Below are 20,137 nucleotides of genomic sequence, written 5' to 3'. Positions count from 1 at the left end.
CACGAAGTTGCCTTATATTTTCCCCGGTTTGACATTTGCTATTTTACGACTCTTGCCACTACGAAGATGATTGACGCAAACCCAAATCTGATCCAATCACACCCGTCGTACCTTCCACCCACTACCCCGCTCATCCTGATTCACGATGGCGGCGGTACTACCTTCGGATACTTTAGCCTCGGATCACTCGGACGCAACGTTTGGGCCATCCACAACCCGAATTTTATGACCAGTACTCATTGGACCGGAGGAATCGATGCCATGGCTGTAGCCTACGTCCAGCTGTTGCGGGACGCTGATGTGCAAGGTGAGGTAATTCTAGGAGGCTGGTCATTGGGGGGTCTGCTAGCTTTGGCGATGGCGAAGTTACTTGCTGAGGCTGGGATGGAGGGAATAGGGAATACGATTTTGGTGAAAGGTTTGCTGATTATTGACACATCATTCCACGTTCCGGGAGAGAAACACTACCTAGATGAGTTCGCTGTGCGGTCACTACCTGATCTGGTGAGGATTAGCTTTGATCACGCCGTGGACATGATGGCGGAGTGGAAATTGCCCGTGTGGACAGGGAGAAGTGAGGGAAGACAACTGAAAATTGGTGACATGGCGGTAGCAGCCGGAGAGGTGTTGAATGTTGGCGTTGGAGGAGATGAGAGCGTGGAGTTTGTGGGACATTATGAGGGGACGGGTGGTTCGCCGCCGTGGGGCGTGTTAGTGAAAGCGACCAGACGGACCGAAGGAAGGGAGGGGGCAGAATCTCGAGGGGACCAGTGGAGGGAGGAGAAGGTCCTGGGATGGGAGGGGCGGTATCCTGAGTTTATAAAGGCGGTAGTAGAGGTGGACGCCTCTCATTTCGAGCTGTTTGATCTGTCAAGGGTAAATCATCAAATATATTGTGACACGAATCCAGCTAATTTCGTCTTAGATTGATGACATGACGGAAAAGATCAACAGGGCACTAAGTATTCTGGATAAGGGGGTGGTGATGGTGGTCTAACGATGAAGTGAGTGAGAGAGCTTGTGGATGAGTTTATATACGATAATGACACCCGTGTGTATGACGACGACAATGGCTTCCCACTTGCCAAAACCCAGCGTCCATAAATATTAAATGATAAACACCTGGCGAGACTCTAAATGCACATCTTCTCCCGTTTTCTTTTGCTTGTTTTTTTCAACCCTTCAATACATAAAAATGATAGCCACAACAACCCCAAATCAAGCCAGTCTCCCAACCGCGACATCCACATCCTCATTCTGGCACAAAGACCCCTCAGTAGCCCTCTTAGACCATCGCACTACCGCCACCCTCCCGACATGCACAGATGTCCTAATAATTGGCTCTGGGATCACTGGTTCTTTCGCGGCTCATTTCCTGCGTCAGAAAGATAAGGAAAAACATATCTTGATGCTAGAAGCTAGAGAGGCTTGTTGGGGTGCTACTGGTCGTGTAAGTCCTTTCACTAGCCAACACCACAAGCTAGATTGATGACTGAAAATTTTTTGACAGAACGGGGGACATTGCCAGCCCGCAATCTATGCTTCACCACCCGAAATCGGGGCTTTTGAACTGAGGAATTTTCGGTTCTTAAAAGACTTGGTTGAGGAGAATAGCATTCAGTGTGATTGGGTGAACACGCAGGGTATTCATTCATATTATGACGAAAACATGTTTAAAACCTCTTTACAGCATTTCAGAGTCCTCGAAAAAATGTTTCCAAAACTCGCAAAAAACGTGAAAGTCATCACCAAAGATTTGAGGTCGCCTTCGTTAGCCGATTTGAGGGTTCCGCGGGCTGTGGGTGCCTTTCTCCAGGTCAATGCGGCGGGTTTATGGCCTTATAAACTTATTTGTTGGGTTCTTGAGAACTTACTTTCAAGTTCGAAGGATTCAGAAGTAGGAGATTTTAATTTGCAGACTAATACACCAGTTACACAACTTCAAAAGGTTGATGAGGGTTGGATGGTGCATACACCCCGCGGTATGGTTTTGGCGAGAAAGGTTGTTGTTGCTACAAATGCATACACTTCCCATCTCCTACCCAAAATGAGCAATCTAATTGTGCCAGTACAAGGAGAAATGAGCGCGCTTATCCCCCCAGCATCTGCTCGTCCTTCCTCGTCATCTTCGTCGCTAAGAAGGACATATGTCTTTCATAACCACGATTTGAATAATGATATTCATCAAGACGATTACCTTATCCAACGCCCCTTTACCACCACTTCATTATCCAAAGGAGGAGAGCTCATGTTCGGCGGCGGTCGCCAATACGCTGCCCAGGCCGGCGTCGGAGTCTCAGACGACTCATTTACCTCTAAAACCGCAGCTTCCTACCTAAGAAATAAACTCAACAACGTCCTGGACATCTCAGCCATTCCCTCTGAAGAACTCAAAGCTTCTCATGAATGGACTGGCATAATGGGCTTCTCTCGCGACGAAAGACCTTGGGTTGGCGAGGTGACTGAAGAACTTGGGCTAGGGGGTGCGGATGGACTTTTTGTTTGTGCTGGATTTACAGGGCATGGGATGCCAAATTCGACGTTGAGTGCTAAGGCTATTGTTGAAATGTTGCTTGGAAACGGCAATGGGCAAGAGGAAGTAGATTTGCCTAGTAGTTATCGGGTCAATCCGGACAGGGTTAAGGTTTTGGTTGGGGGATGAATTGCATATCGCCACCCTCAGAGGTCTTTCTTAAATTCAATTAGAAGATTTTCATGTACAGTATCTCAAATCTTACGAGGCATCGTATGGGCAACGAGTAGCTGCAATGATTATTCTTAGTAAGCAGTGGTAGTGGAGGTCTAGCGGTTCAGAATAGACTTATAATTAGCGCTAATCATATTCCGCACGCAATAATATATATATACTGCCAACGATTATAACGATAATAGATACTCTTGGCACCGCGACCTCGAGGCAAAGGACATGTAGGGATGCAGAAAACAGAAGGTATTATAACTGCGGCAATATCATGCAAAATCCACCATGGTAACTGAGGCTGTGGGGTTTCAAATACTAGCAAGTCTGGTGTCCTACATCAACACTTCCCTGCTCTATCTTTTCGCTGCTGGATTGGGAGTTTGCCTTTACCTCCTCGTTCATTGCCCGATTGGCGTGCCAGCTTTCCTCCACTGCAGCTAGTACAGTCGTGCTTGTGTCAAGTCGATCCAGGGTGCGGATAGCCTTCTCAGTACTGCCGCCTACAACACATACATCGGCCAACAACTCAAGCATCGTAGCATCAGGTGTTGTCTGTGCTAGCAGAGCCGCGCCAAGACAAGACTGGACAACTAGTCGGCGGCTAATCTCGGGTGGGAGACCAAAGGCAGCCCCGGCAGCCACCAAAGATTGGATCAAGTGAAAGAAGTAGGCAGGAGCAGACCTAGAGGCAGCGATCAGCTGATGAAGAATGACGAACGTGAAGAGTGATGAAAGGATAAAATGGAGAAAGAAGCAGAGAAAAGACGAGATGGCATCTGCCGGAGAAAGATGGCTACATATCTCGAGTTGCGTATACGTACCCGGATACGGAGGCTACGATATCCATCAGCTCTTCACGCGGGAGGAACACCACAGCAGGAGACATGCGCTTGAAGATTGACTGGATCTCGGATGCCACTACGGAAGATGTCGAACGGTTGGCAAAAAGGGCCGTCGCGCCCTGTCTGATAGCAATTGGCGTGTTAGGCATTGTCCGTACAATGGGAGTGTTGGGAGGCAGCCAGCATTCGAGTTGCGAGGTGGTGATGCCTGGGCACACGGTAACCACCACCAGCTCCTGGGTTCCGCCAGCCAATGTAAAGGCCTGAGTGATATCATCACATACATTGGCGGTGTATTCCGGCTGCGTCCCGATCACAACAATGTGCCTGTTTTCCTGGTGTTTAGGTGACATCCAGATTCGGGTGTCTGTGTTGTCGTTCGTCACCAATGTCTGAGGGTAGTCATTCTGAAGTTTCTCTGTGGCTTCTTTGCGACGGTGCGTCAAGGCAAGGGAGTATGACTGATACTGGTTGGCTTCAGATGAAAGTCCGTCTATAATGGCACGACCAAAGATGCCGCAACCGATGACGGTCAGTTGAGATTGCATTATGCTTGACGATATTACTGGTAATTTGCACCACTACTTTCAGACATTATACAAGACATATATACTATCTAGAGTGATCCTGATGCCGAGGATCTTCATAACACTGCATTCTCTTGTGTACCATGCCGCCCTTTCTAGTCTACACCGTAGCCAATGGTATTCTTGTGAAAAAGCACGTAGCAGGAGCCTGTAAGACCGCATTCTCGTGTGCAGCATGCCATGCTATTTAGTCTATATTATATTAAATGGGTGGCATTTTGTGACAAGTACAAGACACGTAGGCTCGTAGCAGTGTCGTATGGAAGCGGTATGCATTCCAGATATCACAAACGTAAATCCCAGTTTCCTTGATATCAGAGTCGCGCCCCCTTGCGACTCTACTATAGTGAGGAAGCGATATCTCTGCTATCAAATGACCTCTACTACCTGATAATCCTTATGGTACAGTATGGATAAGCTAGAGTAGCGCTAACACTATGAAAGCGCTAGTATTCTGATTCTTCCAGGAAACATTAATAGATGCTTAATCTTGAAAATTAATGCTATACAAGTAAGTATATTTATATATAATTAGTTAAAAATAAAATAGGTTTTTCCGATAGAAATAAAGTTATTTCATTATAATGTTTTGGTCTCCGCAAAGACCGACTTAATAATACCTACCTAGGCTAGGTAGCTCGGGTAGTGTTGGATGAAGAAGTCCTCGCTTAAAGCCAGCACATGTGAGCAAAAAAATACTTCCCCAAGAAAGCCAAAAAAATTATTCCTGGTGAATGGTTGCATCTTCCCCCCTAAGGCTTGAACTTAGAACCTCCCGATTGCAGATCTTAACAGATAACAGTCGGACGCCTGAATATTGTTAGTGATGATAACTGTGATACGATGCAAAGGCTGACTTACGCTAACCAATTGCGCCAGGGAGAACATGGTTTTTTGATACAGAATATCTTATTTTGGTATATACAAGTATAAAGAATGGTAGGGAGGGTTAGAGAAACAGTTCGTGAGCCACTTAGATGAGTCAAAGGGCCTTCAAGGGGAAGAAACGAAACTTGAAGTCACCAAATCAATATTTTTTCTCTTCTCCTTTATATTAGACGCATTCTTTCACTTTAATATCTGCATAACACTCAATCGTTGTATTTACTAACGATGACGTTTGTCATTTTTAACCTGCTATAAATGTAAAAGCTTCAACACTCCGCTTGAGCTCACCTAATCGTGGCAGCACTTTTACCTGAATGTAGAATATCAAACAGCGAGCCCTTCAAGTACAACTTTGTCCAAATGGTCATGAACTAAATCGACAGCTTGATTCACAGGGAAACATTTGGATCATTGCCTTCTTATATAATTTTCACGGCCCTAGCAGGAAGGAAAGTATTCCCTATCTTATCACTTCATCTGAACAAGACATTAGGAATCTGGAAGTTCCCAATGGGAAGGGGATCCACGTAAATCTTCCATCCACGATGCGTCCAACCTCCCCTCCGTCAACCTTTTACATCAATGCCATCCCTTTTCTCATTCCGTGGCAGGCTCAATAAATTCATCCCGTAAATCTATGCCTCATAGGAGCTTACCTGTCGCGGAATCTTGGGACGCTGTCGTCGTGTGGCTATCACGGACTAAGATGCCTGTGCATCTGTAGATATCTCTCCAAGATGTTCAAGTTGTTACAGAGCGCCATTTGTACCACCGAAGGTGGTTTAAGTCTTATTCGTCCCGTTCCATAAACCGCTCACAAATATTTCTTCCCAGCAGCAGCAACTCTACTCCTGAATACTGGACTCTTGACTTCCATGTTAACGTGGTAGAAGGGGCTCATGATCGTCTTGACCCAATTCTCGTAGACTTCCGTAAAAAATTGTTTGATTGCCTCCTCCGTTTGCGGTGATGTTGGGTTCGCAGCTATAGAAGTACTGGCTCGGGAGGTGTTTGCGATAGCGGGCTGAGAAGGAGCATGAAGGAGGAGGAATTTGACATCTAAACTTTCGTTAGGTCTCGTTATAGTACAATTGAAGGGAACGCTTACTTCCACCTGTCATGAAGCAGGAAACGTAGTTGTTGTAGAAACGATCGATGCATTTGAAATACCTGTGCCAAGCGGTTCTGTCAGGATATCTAATAAAATAGAATACTGGGGAAACGTACATCTGCCCTTGTGCCCACTGTGCTTCCTCTACAATATCAAGACTGCTGTGGACAATGAATTGGTTCATATGCCGTGCTTGCTCCGGAAATCGGGCAACACCATCTCCTCCCTGTTTAGCCGTCCCGAACTCATACTCGAAGAGAGGATTATCCTGAGTGCCAATAATGGCAAAGTAATACGACATTGCGGCAGGCCTGGTGGTGGAATTATGATTGTGCTATTCGTTGCTTGTTGCTTGGTGGGGAGCTGTTTGAGGAGCAGGGCAGGTTGACAGAATGGACCCTGATTGGCCGATGCGATTGGACGCCTTGGCGCAGATAAATCTCAAGCAACCTTCCAACACCAGTCCAGCTCCTCCCTCCTCAGATTCAGATAAATCAACCACAATGTTCGGAGCGTTCAGACCCACGAATCCTTTATCCGGGGGTCTTCTATGGTATGCCAAACCCCTTTGTCCTTGACTTGGCTTTATATGAGCTCGTTGCTGACTGCATGTCTCAATTTAGGAAGATCCCATGGCGACTCTCCAAATTCCAAAAGGCACGACAACGCAAACGGTTACGCGCAGTCGACTCGCTTGTAGCTACTCTAGATAAGGCATTGACGAAGAAGAGCATCACTACGAAGGCTGTGGAGAGGTGGAAGGAGGAGATGCCAATTGAGCAGGAGATGGTGCCAAAAGACAAATATACAATCTTCGACCGGAAGGAGAAGAAATACAGAAAGAGCATGCGAAGTGGGTTCTCGATAGCAAATACAGGAGCAGTTGGACATTTGCTAACGCAGCTACAGAGCTACCAAAGTGGACAAGAGTATCACAGCGAGTCAATCCTCCAGGATACTGAGTGCATTTTATGGACAGACGAATCGAAGGTTGTACAGTATGTGTATGAAGCACAGGGACGGCGTTTGACCCGGATGTATATCAGGAATGAAGGCAATGGCATAATACATAATAGTATTCAGCTAATATTCCATTTTAAGTGCTGTGAATTTCACAATGCTCTTAATCCCCCTTTCCCCAGACGCCTCCAAAACGCCGAATTTACACCTTGTATGAGCTTATCTACCTTTCCCATACTCTTCTTCTTCCTTCAGTCTCTCTGCTTGAATCGCTCGACCAAGGCCACCTCTACCCTCATCATACTCCTCCCGGTACTCATCACGCACCTGGCCGCCAGACTTTCCCCTTCCATATTGCCTCCCCTCCTGAAAGCCGGGATCCAAATCCGTCCGAATGATTCGCTCATCAAGCTTCGTTCCCCCAATGTATTTCATGCAATCCAATGCATCCTGATGCGTATAGTACTCGACGAAACAGAAGCCACAGGGCGTCTTGTTAAATCTGTCCAGGCCCATAATCAACCTCTTAATTTCTCCACACTTAGCAAACAATTCGTGAATCTGTTCTTCTGTTGTGTAGAAGGACCTGAATGCGCCTCGTAAGCTTCGATCTAAAAGAAAATAGGATACATCAGGCTGGCACATACAAATTTCCCACATAAAGAGTTGCAGCATCTTTCAGGGGGTCTTCAGCTGGCTCCTCTGGCGTTCTTTCGCGCTCCTCATTGTCTCTGTCGTACTTGCGCTTCTTGGTCTGTAGGGAAAAGCTGATAGTTAGCAAAATGCACAATCATGAGGCGATGAAATGAAGGCATTGCATTACCCTGCTCTGGTAGTAAGCACTTGGCTTGTCCAGCCGGTCTACGGTGTTTCGTATTGCTGCTGGCATCTTTGTTCTTGCGTTGAAGGCGTGTCGAGAAAGGCAAGCTGTGAGCTGTCTTGCAGGAACGCGACTAGCGCTGTTTTCTCAGGCGCCTCAAAAAAGGTACAGAGCTTTGTCAACAACACACCATCAATTCACACCTGCTTGTCGCAAACATGTTCCTCATGACTTGCATTTAAACCCAACACCTTTCAAAGCTTCTTGAGCTTCTTCCCTAGCTTCTACCTCCAAGATGCCCCAGGTAATCAGCTACACGCCAGCATGGCTCGGGAAAGGAACTCCTGGCTATGACCTCTTTACTGGTGCTTCCAGAAAACCTGCGGGCACCTGTACCGCTTCCTTAAACGGATCCAGCACGAGCAAAAAGAAGAATGCGAAGCCGGGTCCTCGTCGAACGATTGCGCGCCGCGGAACGGAGATCTTTACAGCTGTTGGGAAGGAAATACGATGGGCAGATCTTGCATACCTGAAGGAAGCATGGATTCACGAGGAGGAAACGAAAAACGGCACTTCTAAAGGGAAGGGAAGGGAAGGCAGTCCAAGTCAATATGACGAGGATCACGCTCAAGGGTACAGAGTAAGCTCCTCTAGAACTCTTGCCGACTCACAGTCTCTAACATTCCAGACTCTCAAAGTCTCCTTAGCGGAAGACATCAGGCAACTGATCATATCTCCGCACACGAACTATCTTGCGATCCTAACGACGCATACTGTACATATTGCAATCTTGCCGGACTCATCACACCTCACTGCTTTCGACACAAGCCCTTTGAAACCAAAGACGTACACGCTCGGCCCTGAAACACATGTCACATCACAGGCGGCTATTGTTTCGGCTTTATGGCATCCCCTTGGAGTAAATGGATCTTGTTTGGTTACGGTGACGGAAGCTGCTGTGGTACGGGTCTGGGAGTTGTCCCTGGATGATCGCTGGTCTTTTGACAAGCCCACGCTCTCAATAGATCTCAAAAAGCTAGCAGACGGAACATCTTTTGATCAAGATTTTGAAGCTTCGAAACCAGGCATGAACACGGGCTTCTCACCTGATTCTTTCGAAATGGAAGTTGCATCAGCATGCTTCGCCGGCCGAGAGAGCGGTGGGTGGTCACCCATGACTCTTTGGATAGCGATGAGGGAAGGCGACGTCTATGCTCTATGTCCTCTACTCCCCGAGAAGTGGTCGCCACCTCCAACTCTGATACCAGCATTATCTGTATCAATCGTTGCCAAGGTTGCCGCCATAGAAGATGACCAAGACGTGCCCCAAGGCACCAGAATTCTCACTCAGCAACAACTAGCATGGATGTCTGATCTAGATAATCAAGAACCGGCCGAGGTTGCATCTCCCTTGGGCGATCGGCACTCAGACGTCTATGCCAGGCCAACAAAGCCAGGAAAGGTTCCGAAATTGCAAGGCCCTTTCGACTTTGAATTGGCACCCGAGGAGTCGGAAGACGAGCTCGACAATCTCTTAACTGACATTTATGTCATTGGTCCGAAACTCGATGTAGATGAGTTGATGTTCGGAGAAGAGAATGACCTCGAAATTGACGACCCCGGCAATGGGCTATCACTTGGGGTGGTTTGCTTGCTTACAAGCAGCGGTCGACTTTCTATTTCGCTCGATCTTGATGGCGTAGAAGCACAATGGCTTCCCAAACCCGGATCTAAAGTTCTCAAATTTACGGACGATTCTGATCCCCCGTCACTATTGACATTCCAAGTTCTCGACACGACACGGAATGGGGAAGTTTGGGAAGGGAATTGGCCCATGTTCAGCAGCGACTTCACTTCACGGTACAGTTTCTTCGTTACAGATACTTCCAGCGTCACTTATATATCCCTAACGCCTTGGGTATTTACTTTGGAAAACGAATTGAGGGACAGCGGAGTTGGTGCCGAATTCCGGATTGATCTAATGGTCAAGGCACACAATTCTTTTCGGGGGAGAATTTATACAGAACAGTCCAAAGATCGATTGTCTCCTCTTGCTTCGAGCGTAGCCATGCGGGACCCGGATCTTGGCTATTTTATCCTCACTGCAACACCATACCATCCAGTCGCGGTGATTTTTGAGTCTCCGGACACCGGAGAAATCGAAGAAATCGGCCATCAGTCTTATTCCCCAACTTATGACTCTGAGCCACTGCAACCTATAATTAACCCAAGACCTGTGTACCAACCCGCTCACGCCCTCGAGGAACAATCTGCGCTCCCATCGTTGTTAGAGAAGCTACGACATAGCAGATACAAGCGGCTACTGAAAGAAGACATCCGATTATCACCAGCAACCCTTCATGTGATGACTGACGCTCACAAAGTTCTCAGCGAGGAAACTCTTCGAATTGGAACTGCCGCAGCAGAGTTATTCCGAAGATGCGAACGCTTACAGATCGAGCTGCAGAGTCAAATCAAAGAGGTCCATAAGGTTGCCGGACGTGTAGATGAAATTACTGGGGACGATAGAGACGACCAACCCGCGGCCGACGTCAATGAAAGAGTTGAGGCGCGAATCTCAAAAGCCAGTAAACGGCAGAAGGAGCTGACGGAACGAATTGAGAAATTGAGGAGACAAGCTACCAAGGCAACTGGCCGCGAGCTGACTGACAAGGAGAGGGGCTGGGCTGAGGAGATAGTTGAGGTGCAAAGTGCAGTTCTTGGGGAAGGGGACACAGTGGACGGTTTCGGGACGACGAAGCAGCCTTGGGTACGATTCGACGAAGTCAAACAATTGAAGGACGAGCTTCTGGACCAAGTTGAGGATCTTGCCGCGGAAGATGCAAGACCGGCGTCAAGAGGTGTGAAGGTACCTTCTGAGATCAGAAAAGCAAAGATGGCCCAGATCACTGCATTGTTGAATCGCGAAACGGCGCTGGTGGAAGGTGCTAGAAACCGGCTGGACAGATTACGATCCTCTTAGTTAGCTGTCAGTTCTTGTAAAAATATATACCCCTTCTATTTGAGAATACGATACCTTCAAAAGCAGGTCTTTGCAGCCAATGACCAGGAAAAGTCACAATTCCGTCACATGATTACCTTCGCATTATTTTAGTATCTACCTGTCTCATAGACCAGACTAAAATATTTGGAAGTCCACATTCGCGCTCAAGTCCGGTTCTCATAGTCAACTTCGTACCTTTCTGTCTGGTTTATTAGCCTTAGATTCTCACAACTTCGCATTGTTTTCATTGTGCATTCTCTAGACACGCTTTATCTTTTGTGTTTGCTGCAAAGTCAGGGTCACCAATCTGTTTCTCCTTAACAAACTCGTGTAACATAGGAGTAAAGGAGCGTTTGGTGGATCGTTATTCGCATCTTCAAACACCTCCCGGCTATTATACCGGGTAAAAGTCCATTTTACTGTTCCCATCTTCAGTGGGATTTACGAAGTTGAAAGGTGTGTGCGGTCCACGAATGCTTGCGACCCCCTTGTTCTGTGCCACGATCATGATATGTTGCATCATCCAACCCCGCAGTAATATAGAGCAATTTGTTTAATAGATGACATATTTCTACCTTTTCATTTCCTCATTGATTTTATTCGCTCTTCGTCAAGGGAAATCGACAGGAGCTTTTCCGCTAGCATTCGCCAGTTGCTGAACCACCACCTGAGTGGATTTTCTTATTAGTTTTATTGGTACACATGCCCTACCTTCTGTCAATCATTTGGGAGCTTGAAAATTGTATGAAGTACTTCATAGACGAACATCGAGAAGGTGGAGGAAAAGCTCCGAAACTTCGGAAGTCTCAGAATTGCCCCACCTGCATGTGTGCTGTTGTCGCCAATTCGCAAGCTGACTGGATAATTATCTTGTTACTCTGCATTTCTAAGAGCACGGCATTACCACAGTAGTAAAGCTTTCCATGTTGTATGCCGGTAGGTGATTTCATCCCCTAAACCAATCAGCCCACAAGTCACATCACCAGCATGAAAGTTGCATTGCGACCAGCCCTCCGAAGACTCCGAATCGCCTCACGAATACTCCCTCTGTCGCCAATAAACAATTTCCTCGTCATAACACCACCATTTTGCCGATTATCCCGTTCCAGTGCCTAGCGGAGATGGGAGAGGCATGGGCGACAATCAGCTATCATTTCCTCAACAGATTCATCACATGCTGCCTACCTGCGTAAGCAACCCAGTCATAGCTGCAAGCAATCAATTGCCTTGCAGTGAAATGGTAAGTATTCCGTAAGTCTGCAATAAAGCTCACAGTGCTTCTCCATTCCAATGACGTAGAAGTATATCGATAGAGTTGTATGCATGTACGCCTGATTGGAAGATGTCCAAACTTTTGTCAGGTGCCGAAGACTGGCATTGTATGATGCTGTTTAGATGTTGGTGGAAGGATATAAGTTTCATGTCACCCCTCCTGTGACTTAGGAATCAGTTCAAACTTAGTATATAATACCAATCCATCGTCTGTACACAGCTACAAACCCAAAGCTCCCGTTCTTACTCCCAAGATGTCCATCTTGCTTCAGCGCAGCAATGATGCTCTCAAAATAAACCCCCCAGGTTAGTAGATTGTCACACCCTCTAGGTATCTCGTTCAAGACTTCTCCGAGAATTGAAAATTAATTCTTCAATCCTGTAGTGGGTGGTCACCATTTCACGGTATCAGGTTCTGATTGGCTATGGACCGTAACTGCCATATACCTATTTGCTCTACTACTCGTAGTCGGCCATTCTTACGTTGCTCGTTCTGGAGAGAAGATATTCCACTACCTGTTTACGATCTCACTCTTCGTCGGAGCTGTAGCATACTTCACTATGGCCAGTGACCTAGGAAGTACCCCCATCGCAACATCGACAGGTGATTCTGGCACTCGGCAGATATTCTACGCAAAATACATCAATTGGTATATATGACCTTCTCTGCAATTTCCACGCAAATACTAACCATATGACAGGTTCGTGGGATGGGCGCCGATTCTCATCGCGGTCGGTCTGGTGTCCGGTGTGAGCTGGGCAACAATAATCTATAACATCGGCCTGTCCTGGGTCTGGATAGCATCCTGGCTCTCTGGTGCTCTGGTAGCTACACACTACAAGTGGGGTTTCTATGCCTTCGGCGTCTTCGCCTATTTCCTCCTCGTGAGCTCCCTTCTCTACACCGGCAGCATCACCGCCAGGCGTCTCCAAATCAAGAGCAGCTACTTGCTCCTGTCATCGTGGCTCACTTTCATCTGGGTTCTGTATGCTATTGCCTACGGTCTTGATGATGGCGGTAATGAAATTAGCGTCACCAGTGGATTTATTTTCTTCGGTATCCTGGACGTTCTCAATGTTCCTGTCATTGCATGCACGGTCTTGTTTTTGAGCAGAAACTGGGATTATCGTAGCTTGAACCTTTATTTCACCCAGTACGGACGTGTCGCTCAGGGAGGCGAATTCCCGGAACGGGAGAAGGGTGTTGTCGAGCCTGTCTCCACTACAGCTCCAGCTCCAGCTCCAGCTGCGGCTTCGGCTCCAGGGGAGACTGTCTGAAGTGGATTGTCAAATTTGATACAAGCTGGCCGGTGAGATGATGGACGAATTTTAGTGGTCTGGAACGCGTCTTTTAGGTGGTGGGTCAATCGCTATGGGTCGTAATGCTCTGTAATGTGTAATTTGGCTGGCGATCTGGGAGTTTAGCTAGTGAATATCGATACCCTCATGAAACATACACGACACCCGTTTAAAAATCAGTCTGAATCGCTGCAGGAGTGATGTGGTCAAAACCTATATCTAGATGTTCTATCACTTCGCATGGGACAGACAGTTAGATACCTCAGGATAGTGGTCTCCATATTGGTAGCAATGATAGTCCACTCAATGACTAGCATCTATTGTGTCTTGCACAATTGAATCTGCTTATTATCTAATATCTATATACTGTAATTAAATTTTACTTCCCAAATAATCCTCTAGAACGCCATCTTTTGAAAACCCAAACAAATTTATGCAGGTCTGGCATTAACCCAAGTTACCCCCTGAAATATTGACAGAACATATACGTATGTATAGCCAAGCCGCCAACGCTTCGGTCCTCACCAGAACGATCACCTTATTCAGCCCTCTTGGACTGCTTCGTCCTCAACTTCATCAACAGATACACCATGGCATAACCGGTGAACGCAAATAACACCACGATCCCCGCATCTCTCCATCCGTAATAATAGTCGACCAGGTTTAGGCTCGAGAGATAATCGGATCCAGTCCGATATTCGCAAACCTTGCACTGAGATCTATCGTTAGGATTCGTGAGGTTTGTACGAGCGCCTATACCACTCATATAATCTGCCAAGTAGACACCGCAGGTTTGATTGAGAGGGGGGTTGAAGATCGCAAATTCCGACTCGGCGCAGTAGACTGGAGCGGAGAAAGTTGTGAATGTGAGGAGGGATCCCATGAGGTAGTTGAAAGCTGAAAGCGAGGATTAGTAAAGTTGGAGAAGACATATAGATCTGGATATAACTTACGATTCATCCAATAAATCCAGTAACGCCAAAAGGCCGTAATCTGTGCATACGGAACAAGAACACCACAGAAGGAAACCAAGGTCCCGATAACCAGAGGATTGGCAAGAGTAGCGAACACAGCATTCGGAGCATATGCTGCAATAAACTGGCCTATACCCGTATAGACGAACTCGTACATAATCATAACAAAGAGCGTGGCACCGGCTTTATTGGAATCGGTAGGGAACCCAACGGTATAGTACCAGCAAACGAAGTAGAGCACTGCGCAAACACACAGGTAGGGCAGCTCGGAGATAATGAGGCCAGTGACAAAAGCGATCCAAGAATACATCTTTGACTTCTTCTCTCTTGCTTCGTAAATATCTCGTCGGTCGATGAAGAGTGGCTGCAATTGAGCGATGACTCCTGGGGCTACGAAGATGAAATTGAAGACCGTAAAGAGGCGTAGTTGTAAATCTGCAACGCTGTGGCCGATCTTCCAGAAAGAGAAGCCGTTGAAGAGAGCAGATCCAACATGAAGTGCTAGTTTATTGTTGATGTAGTCAGTGTTTCTCCAAACCGAGACATTCATGCGATGTGTCACAATCTTCGTCTGTTGCCAGAGCGGCATGGCGAACTCAAAGCCATCATCGACCGTTCCAGGTGGTTTTGAGGCGGCGTCGCTAGTTATATGCTCCAATTCTTCGATAGATCGCTTGTACTCGGGCGAAGCAAGCCAGACTTTGTTCCAGTCTTTTGCTTGCGAGTGAGAGCCAGAAACAACATCAATCATATGCTCAGCGGGATTGGCATCTTTAGGGCAAGGAGCGTCATAGCGAGCGAAGTATTCCTTGAGAGTGGCAGCACTAGGGCCTATATCGCCAAAGTAAACAGTCTTGCCGCCCCGGGCCAATAGCAGGAGACTGTCAAACTGAAGGAATAGCTGAGCGGACGGTTGATGAATAGTTACCTAGAGTCAAGAAATGGTAATCAGCATTATTCCTCTAAATAGATTCGGGGTCGTAGGATATCTAGACTTTTGAATTTGATGACTTACCAAAACTGCTTGTCCAACATCTGCCAATTTTCTCAAAAAACGAACAATATTGAAAGCTGCTTGTCCGTCAAGTCCGGAGGTAGGCTCGTCCAAGAAGATTAGAATGCTGGGTTTTGACACAAGTTCCACTCCAATAGTTAACCGCTTCCTTTGCTCAACGGAAAGACCAGAGCCGGTAGTTCCGATAAGGGTATTCTCTATGTCGTGCATTTCTAAAAGATTGACTATGCTGTCGACATATTTGAGCTTCTCCTCTCGGGGAGTTGTTCGAGACTGACGAAGGAGGGCGGAGAATTCGAGTGCTTCCCGAACAGTTGCCAAAGGTTCGTGAACATCCAGTTGCTCACAATAACCAGCTGAGCGTTGAAAGCTCACAGTGAGAGGCCGCCCATCCACAAGAATTGATCCTTTGATCGTACCATCTGTTTTACGCTGAGCTAAAACGTCTAGAAGTGTGGTTTTTCCAGCTCCAGACGACCCCATTAAAGCACCCAATTGTCCTAGAGCGATGCACATTAGCAGATATTTCTCAAATAAGTTCCAACCCCCGAGGGACAAGCCCCGGGATATCTCATTCAGCTCCTAAATCAATTTGAGAGCAAGGGGGAAATATAACGAACCAGGTTTGACCCATCCATGAACATCATCTAAGAGAGTTCTGTCTCCAGAGGGTGTTTTAACCGTATATGACAGGTTTCTCCAGGTGAACACTGAGGTATTCCGAACCAATTGTTGACCGGTGACCGTTATCTCGTCGGAAGAAGAGGTACCTGAGCCCGCGACCTTCTTTTCTTGATCAACTTGCGCCTTAGATTGGGATTCTTCGTCGGCAACAAGATGTTGGATGTTCTTCTTGGCCTTTTCACGGGGAATAAGGAGAACCCCGCTCTTTCCACCCTGGGCCTTCCAGTGAGTTGTCGAGACGATTGTGATTGCAACAAAAAGAACCCAGAAAGCCCTGCTGATGTTAGAGATTGCTTAGAAGTTAATCCGGGCCGGAAATAAACCTACCAAACAATGCCAAAGTTACGCCAGATATTTGACGCGGAGTAAGATAACGAGGCAAGATACTCAGCTCCCGTAACGCTAGTGGCGCCAGGTCGAGCTCCTCCAACCCCAGCGCAAGCTGAATAGAGAAGATCACCATACTGAGGACCGTTGGGGACTAAATTTGTTCCGATGCAAGGAATTATAGCGTCCTTGAATTCGTTGGCAAGAATTCCGGAAAAGCCATAAGCTAGAGGATCAATCCCTATACAAAATTAGCTCCAGGCCACAACCCATTATTATGTAGACTTGGAATTTCTGGGCGTATGAGGCCTTGTGCGGTGGAGATACGTGGGCCCATCTGTTTTAGAAGGGGATTGGGGGTCGGAGGGGAGGATGCATACAATAGATCCAGACAAACCACTGCATACCATAGTTAGCAAATTGTTTATTACGTTCATCTGAGTCTGCACTAGAACTTACGGGATGCATTGCGGGTTTTTGAATCATGTATCCAGTATACATAATGAAAGCCGAGACTAGGAACCCTGACACCTTACTGGCGCCATCAAAAGTCGTAAATCCAGCACCAATAGACCGAAATAAAGCTGTCATGCACATTGATGTTGCAAATACTAAATTCGTAAAATGTTAGTAAAAATTTACTTCTAGGTTAGGAAACCTTGACAGCATGGGATGTGTTCGGAAGCGAGAATGTAGGAATGAGGAGAAGAGAATACGGACAGAAGATCCAAAAGGTGAAGAAGGTACCAGCATCGTGTTTCAATCCAACCATAAAGTATAATACAATAGAGAAAGGTGTGATCTGGAACAAGAGTACCGGGATATCAGCTGCAACCTGCGCAAGACAAAAGGCGGCGGGATGGAAGAGGGCGAAATTCTTGTGCTTTGCGAGAACAGGACGACCGGAGAAAGACTCTGTGACTTCGGACATAGCCATGAGACTGTTGAACAATAGAGCCAAGAACAGTGCTCCAGATTTGACAAAGATACCACCAGAATTAGCAGGCGCATTGTAAAAGAGTGATCCAGCGATGAGGGCCTGGGCAAGGACGGAGGTTTGCTTGATGATCAAGCTAGCCTTGTCACCCCAGAGGATCTGATACTGGCGCCGGACACAAGCATCGATCTGGCGCCCAAACGAAACCGTATATGGAGATATCTTTGGCAGGCTTTTAGCTTTCTCGTGATGAACACTAATCCGGAAGTCTTCAGTCCGGGATATCGCTTCTTCTGAAGTGGGATAATCGTATTCCGCTTCCATTTCATTTTTGATGCTGGATTTCTCATACGCCGCTCGAATCTCATCGGCTGTCCGTGGGAAGCTCTCGACCCCTTCGCGAATCCTCCTCTCAGATGGGACCGTGACTCCAGTGAGGTAATCAGCGACATTCGCTCCATCATCACAATAGAAGCCTAAATCCTCCATAAATGGACGAGCTTGCTTCAGGGGACCATAGTAAATTTGTTTGCCTTCGTCGATTACCAAGGCTTTGTCGAATAGGTTGTAGATCCCGTTTCCAGCCTGGTAGAGTGTGACGATTGATGCGAGACCGAATATGTCTGTAATGGCTCGAACCGCTTTGGTGTATTCCAGGGCTGTGCTAGCATCCAAACCTCTCGTACTATTGTCCCAACAGAAAACGCTCGCCCGAGTTGCTAGAGTCTCTAAAATCGAAACGCGTTTACGTTCTCCGCCAGAAACTCCACGTACAAATTCATTTCCAACTTTTGTGTCACGCGTATGAGGGATGCCCAAGGATTTCAATAAGAAGTCAACATTCTCTTTTTGGAACTCTTCCGGGGTCGCTTTGTCTGAGGGTAGGTTGAATGGAATTTTGAGAGCAGTCGCAAAATCGATCGTTTGTCCAACCGTGAGTGTAGGAAAGAACAGCTCTTCTTCTGTGTTCATGACGATCTGTCCTCGATACTGGGCTGCGTCTTTTGGATTCATGGTTCCCCAATGTACATCGCCTGTGATTTCCGCATATCCTTCCCTCCTGTTGGCCAATACCTTCAATAGACTGGTGCAGCCGGCTCCAGGGCGACCGAGAACCAAGAGCATCTCTCCTGGTTTGACACAGCCATGAGAGTTCTCAAGAATTGTTTTCAGCGGCGCGCCACCTCGGGCTTCCATGATGGCCCGTGGAATATTGAACTGGGATCCCACATTTTCATTGATGGCCGCATCAGCACCAATGCCTTTGATTGTCAGGTTTTTCCACGTGACTCCTAATTTTCGCCCTTTTACCTCATCCTTCTCGCCCTGGCGCTGGACCATCCTGAGCTCGGGCATCATCTTCCAGTCGGAAGCCATACTGACGTGTTCATCTTCGTCTGAATCATCGTATGCCCTTTGAGAATTGCGGCGGGTGAGGACGGAGGTGTTGGTGAGAATACGTGAAATGAGGCCGGGTTGCGTGGTCACTGGGGCGTATGTCTTTGGCTCTGGCTTTGGCTCTGGCTCTGTCGCCGCCATGGCGAATGTCTAATGTGTGTGTTGGATTACTCGGTCCAGAGGTTGGGATGTGATTGAAAGAAATGCAAATATGGCAGAGAGGGAAGGACGAGAACAATTGATTAATACTTGGAATAGAACAAAGAGGACAAGCGGCCAAAAGTACAAGGCGAGTGAGTACTTAGCTATAAGTACAAGGCGAGTGAGCACCTCCTACCTATCTATATATATGGGCATGGGTATGGGTATGGTTGATAGGATCCACAAGTCAAACTTGCGTAGCGCAGCGGATTAGAGATGAGGGTCCGGAGAGCGAAGAAGCTCACAAGTGTAAAGGAAGCCCGTACCGGGGGTCGGGAGTCGGGGCTCTGTTACGTGTACTCGAGTACTTACTTGCCCCTTGGAAAGAAAGCAAAGCAGTGGTCAAACAGGTGGACATGCCACTGATCTCAGGCAAACATGCGTATCTCGGTAGATGTGCAGGGTATTTGGATGGATGCAGTGGAGTTCGGCGTCAGGTGAAGGCCGAGGTGTCTCTCTTTCCCATCATTCCAGGCCTCATTGACATGACGAATACAGAACAAACCGTTACAAACTATCCCTGTACGTACAGTACAGTACAGTACAGTACAGTAAGACTGCGAACTCTATGGAGGTAAAATCAAGTGTGAGCTTGCAGGCCTGTGGTCAGTGCCAACCCAACAGCAATCACCCGCCTGGTGGGAGCCGTGGCCGTGGGTGGGAGCCGTCGCTGTCATATTGAGTTCGGATAAACAAAGGTGGCCGTGTCCGTATCGTATCGTATTATCGTATGTCCGTGTCCGTGTCCGTGTCCGTGGCGGCCTATACTATGTGCGTGATACCTTTATTATTTAAAGATTCAGCCGAGCTGAGCTAAGCTGAGCTGACGGACCAGATGCCATTCCTCTTTCATTCACAAGTACCGAAGGCTCTGGGGGTGATACTGTTATTATACTTCGTAGCAGCTAATTCCCAGGTCCCGCTACCACATCTTTACATCAGAACTCGAGATATGTCTTGGCGGACAAAGTAGAACAAAAGAAAGGAAAGAGAAAAGAAACAGAAGCATCCCGCCTCTAGTACCTATCCCAAGGTATGCTAAGCACGCCACCCTTTAGTTCCTTCGCTTTCCCGCCAGTGTGCATGAAGTTATTCAGTGGCGTGATGCGATGCTATT

At 47.2% G+C, this 20,137-nt stretch overlaps 7 protein-coding genes and 1 non-coding gene across 8 annotated transcripts; 4 read left to right on the top strand and 4 right to left on the bottom strand.

The window, feature by feature from the left end:
* Positions 1 to 1,195: 1,195 nt before the first annotated feature.
* ordL_2 (putative oxidoreductase) lies at positions 1,196 to 2,662 on the top strand (the record flags this gene model as incomplete). The annotated part of the gene is made up of 2 exons (XM_031148411.1): positions 1,196 to 1,450; positions 1,511 to 2,662. 2 exons carry the CDS (start codon positions 1,196 to 1,198, stop codon positions 2,660 to 2,662), a joined length of 1,407 nt encoding a protein of 468 aa, XP_031007256.1.
* A 2,212-nt stretch (positions 2,663 to 4,874) lies between these two features.
* Positions 4,875 to 5,015, bottom strand: LHYA1_G003440. Its single transcript has one exon. It is a non-coding gene; the product is annotated as a tRNA-Gln (tRNA).
* Positions 5,016 to 5,832: 817 nt separating this feature from the next.
* On the bottom strand, positions 5,833 to 6,430 carry trs20 (Transport protein particle 20 kDa subunit; the record flags this gene model as incomplete). The annotated part of the gene is made up of 3 exons (XM_031148410.1): positions 5,833 to 6,077; positions 6,127 to 6,188; positions 6,246 to 6,430. 3 exons carry the CDS (start codon positions 6,428 to 6,430, stop codon positions 5,833 to 5,835), a joined length of 492 nt encoding a protein of 163 aa, XP_031007270.1.
* A 202-nt stretch (positions 6,431 to 6,632) lies between these two features.
* Positions 6,633 to 7,091, top strand: mrpl31 (54S ribosomal protein, mitochondrial; the record flags this gene model as incomplete). Its single annotated transcript, XM_031148409.1, has 3 exons — positions 6,633 to 6,682; positions 6,753 to 6,982; positions 7,039 to 7,091. The coding sequence occupies 3 exons, from the start codon at positions 6,633 to 6,635 to the stop codon at positions 7,089 to 7,091; spliced, it is 333 nt and encodes a 110-aa protein (XP_031007269.1).
* A 217-nt stretch (positions 7,092 to 7,308) lies between these two features.
* NCBP2 (Nuclear cap-binding protein subunit) lies at positions 7,309 to 7,978 on the bottom strand (the record flags this gene model as incomplete). The annotated part of the gene is made up of 3 exons (XM_031148408.1): positions 7,309 to 7,675; positions 7,737 to 7,843; positions 7,913 to 7,978. The coding sequence occupies 3 exons, from the start codon at positions 7,976 to 7,978 to the stop codon at positions 7,309 to 7,311; spliced, it is 540 nt and encodes a 179-aa protein (XP_031007274.1).
* Positions 7,979 to 8,204: 226 nt separating this feature from the next.
* Positions 8,205 to 10,892, top strand: NUP82 (Nucleoporin; the record flags this gene model as incomplete). The annotated part of the gene is made up of 2 exons (XM_031148407.1): positions 8,205 to 8,549; positions 8,598 to 10,892. 2 exons carry the CDS (start codon positions 8,205 to 8,207, stop codon positions 10,890 to 10,892), a joined length of 2,640 nt encoding a protein of 879 aa, XP_031007273.1.
* A 1,547-nt stretch (positions 10,893 to 12,439) lies between these two features.
* Positions 12,440 to 13,463, top strand: FDD123_1 (Protein FDD123; the record flags this gene model as incomplete). The annotated part of the gene is made up of 3 exons (XM_031148406.1): positions 12,440 to 12,491; positions 12,571 to 12,835; positions 12,887 to 13,463. 3 exons carry the CDS (start codon positions 12,440 to 12,442, stop codon positions 13,461 to 13,463), a joined length of 894 nt encoding a protein of 297 aa, XP_031007272.1.
* A 559-nt stretch (positions 13,464 to 14,022) lies between these two features.
* On the bottom strand, positions 14,023 to 18,960 carry bfr1 (Brefeldin A resistance protein; the record flags this gene model as incomplete). The annotated part of the gene is made up of 8 exons (XM_031148405.1): positions 14,023 to 14,381; positions 14,438 to 15,386; positions 15,474 to 15,973; positions 16,094 to 16,431; positions 16,485 to 16,725; positions 16,865 to 16,883; positions 16,944 to 17,095; positions 17,205 to 18,960. The coding sequence occupies 8 exons, from the start codon at positions 18,958 to 18,960 to the stop codon at positions 14,023 to 14,025; spliced, it is 4,314 nt and encodes a 1,437-aa protein (XP_031007271.1).
* Between the last annotated feature and the right edge of the window lie 1,177 nt (positions 18,961 to 20,137).

The sequence above is a fragment of the Lachnellula hyalina genome (assembly GCF_007821495.1).
Source record: "Lachnellula hyalina strain CBS 185.66 chromosome Unknown contig00030, whole genome shotgun sequence".
Classification (NCBI taxonomy): domain Eukaryota; kingdom Fungi; phylum Ascomycota; class Leotiomycetes; order Helotiales; family Lachnaceae; genus Lachnellula; species Lachnellula hyalina.
Note: the sequence above shows the minus strand (reverse complement) of the source record. Positions and strands in the feature narration are given on the sequence as shown.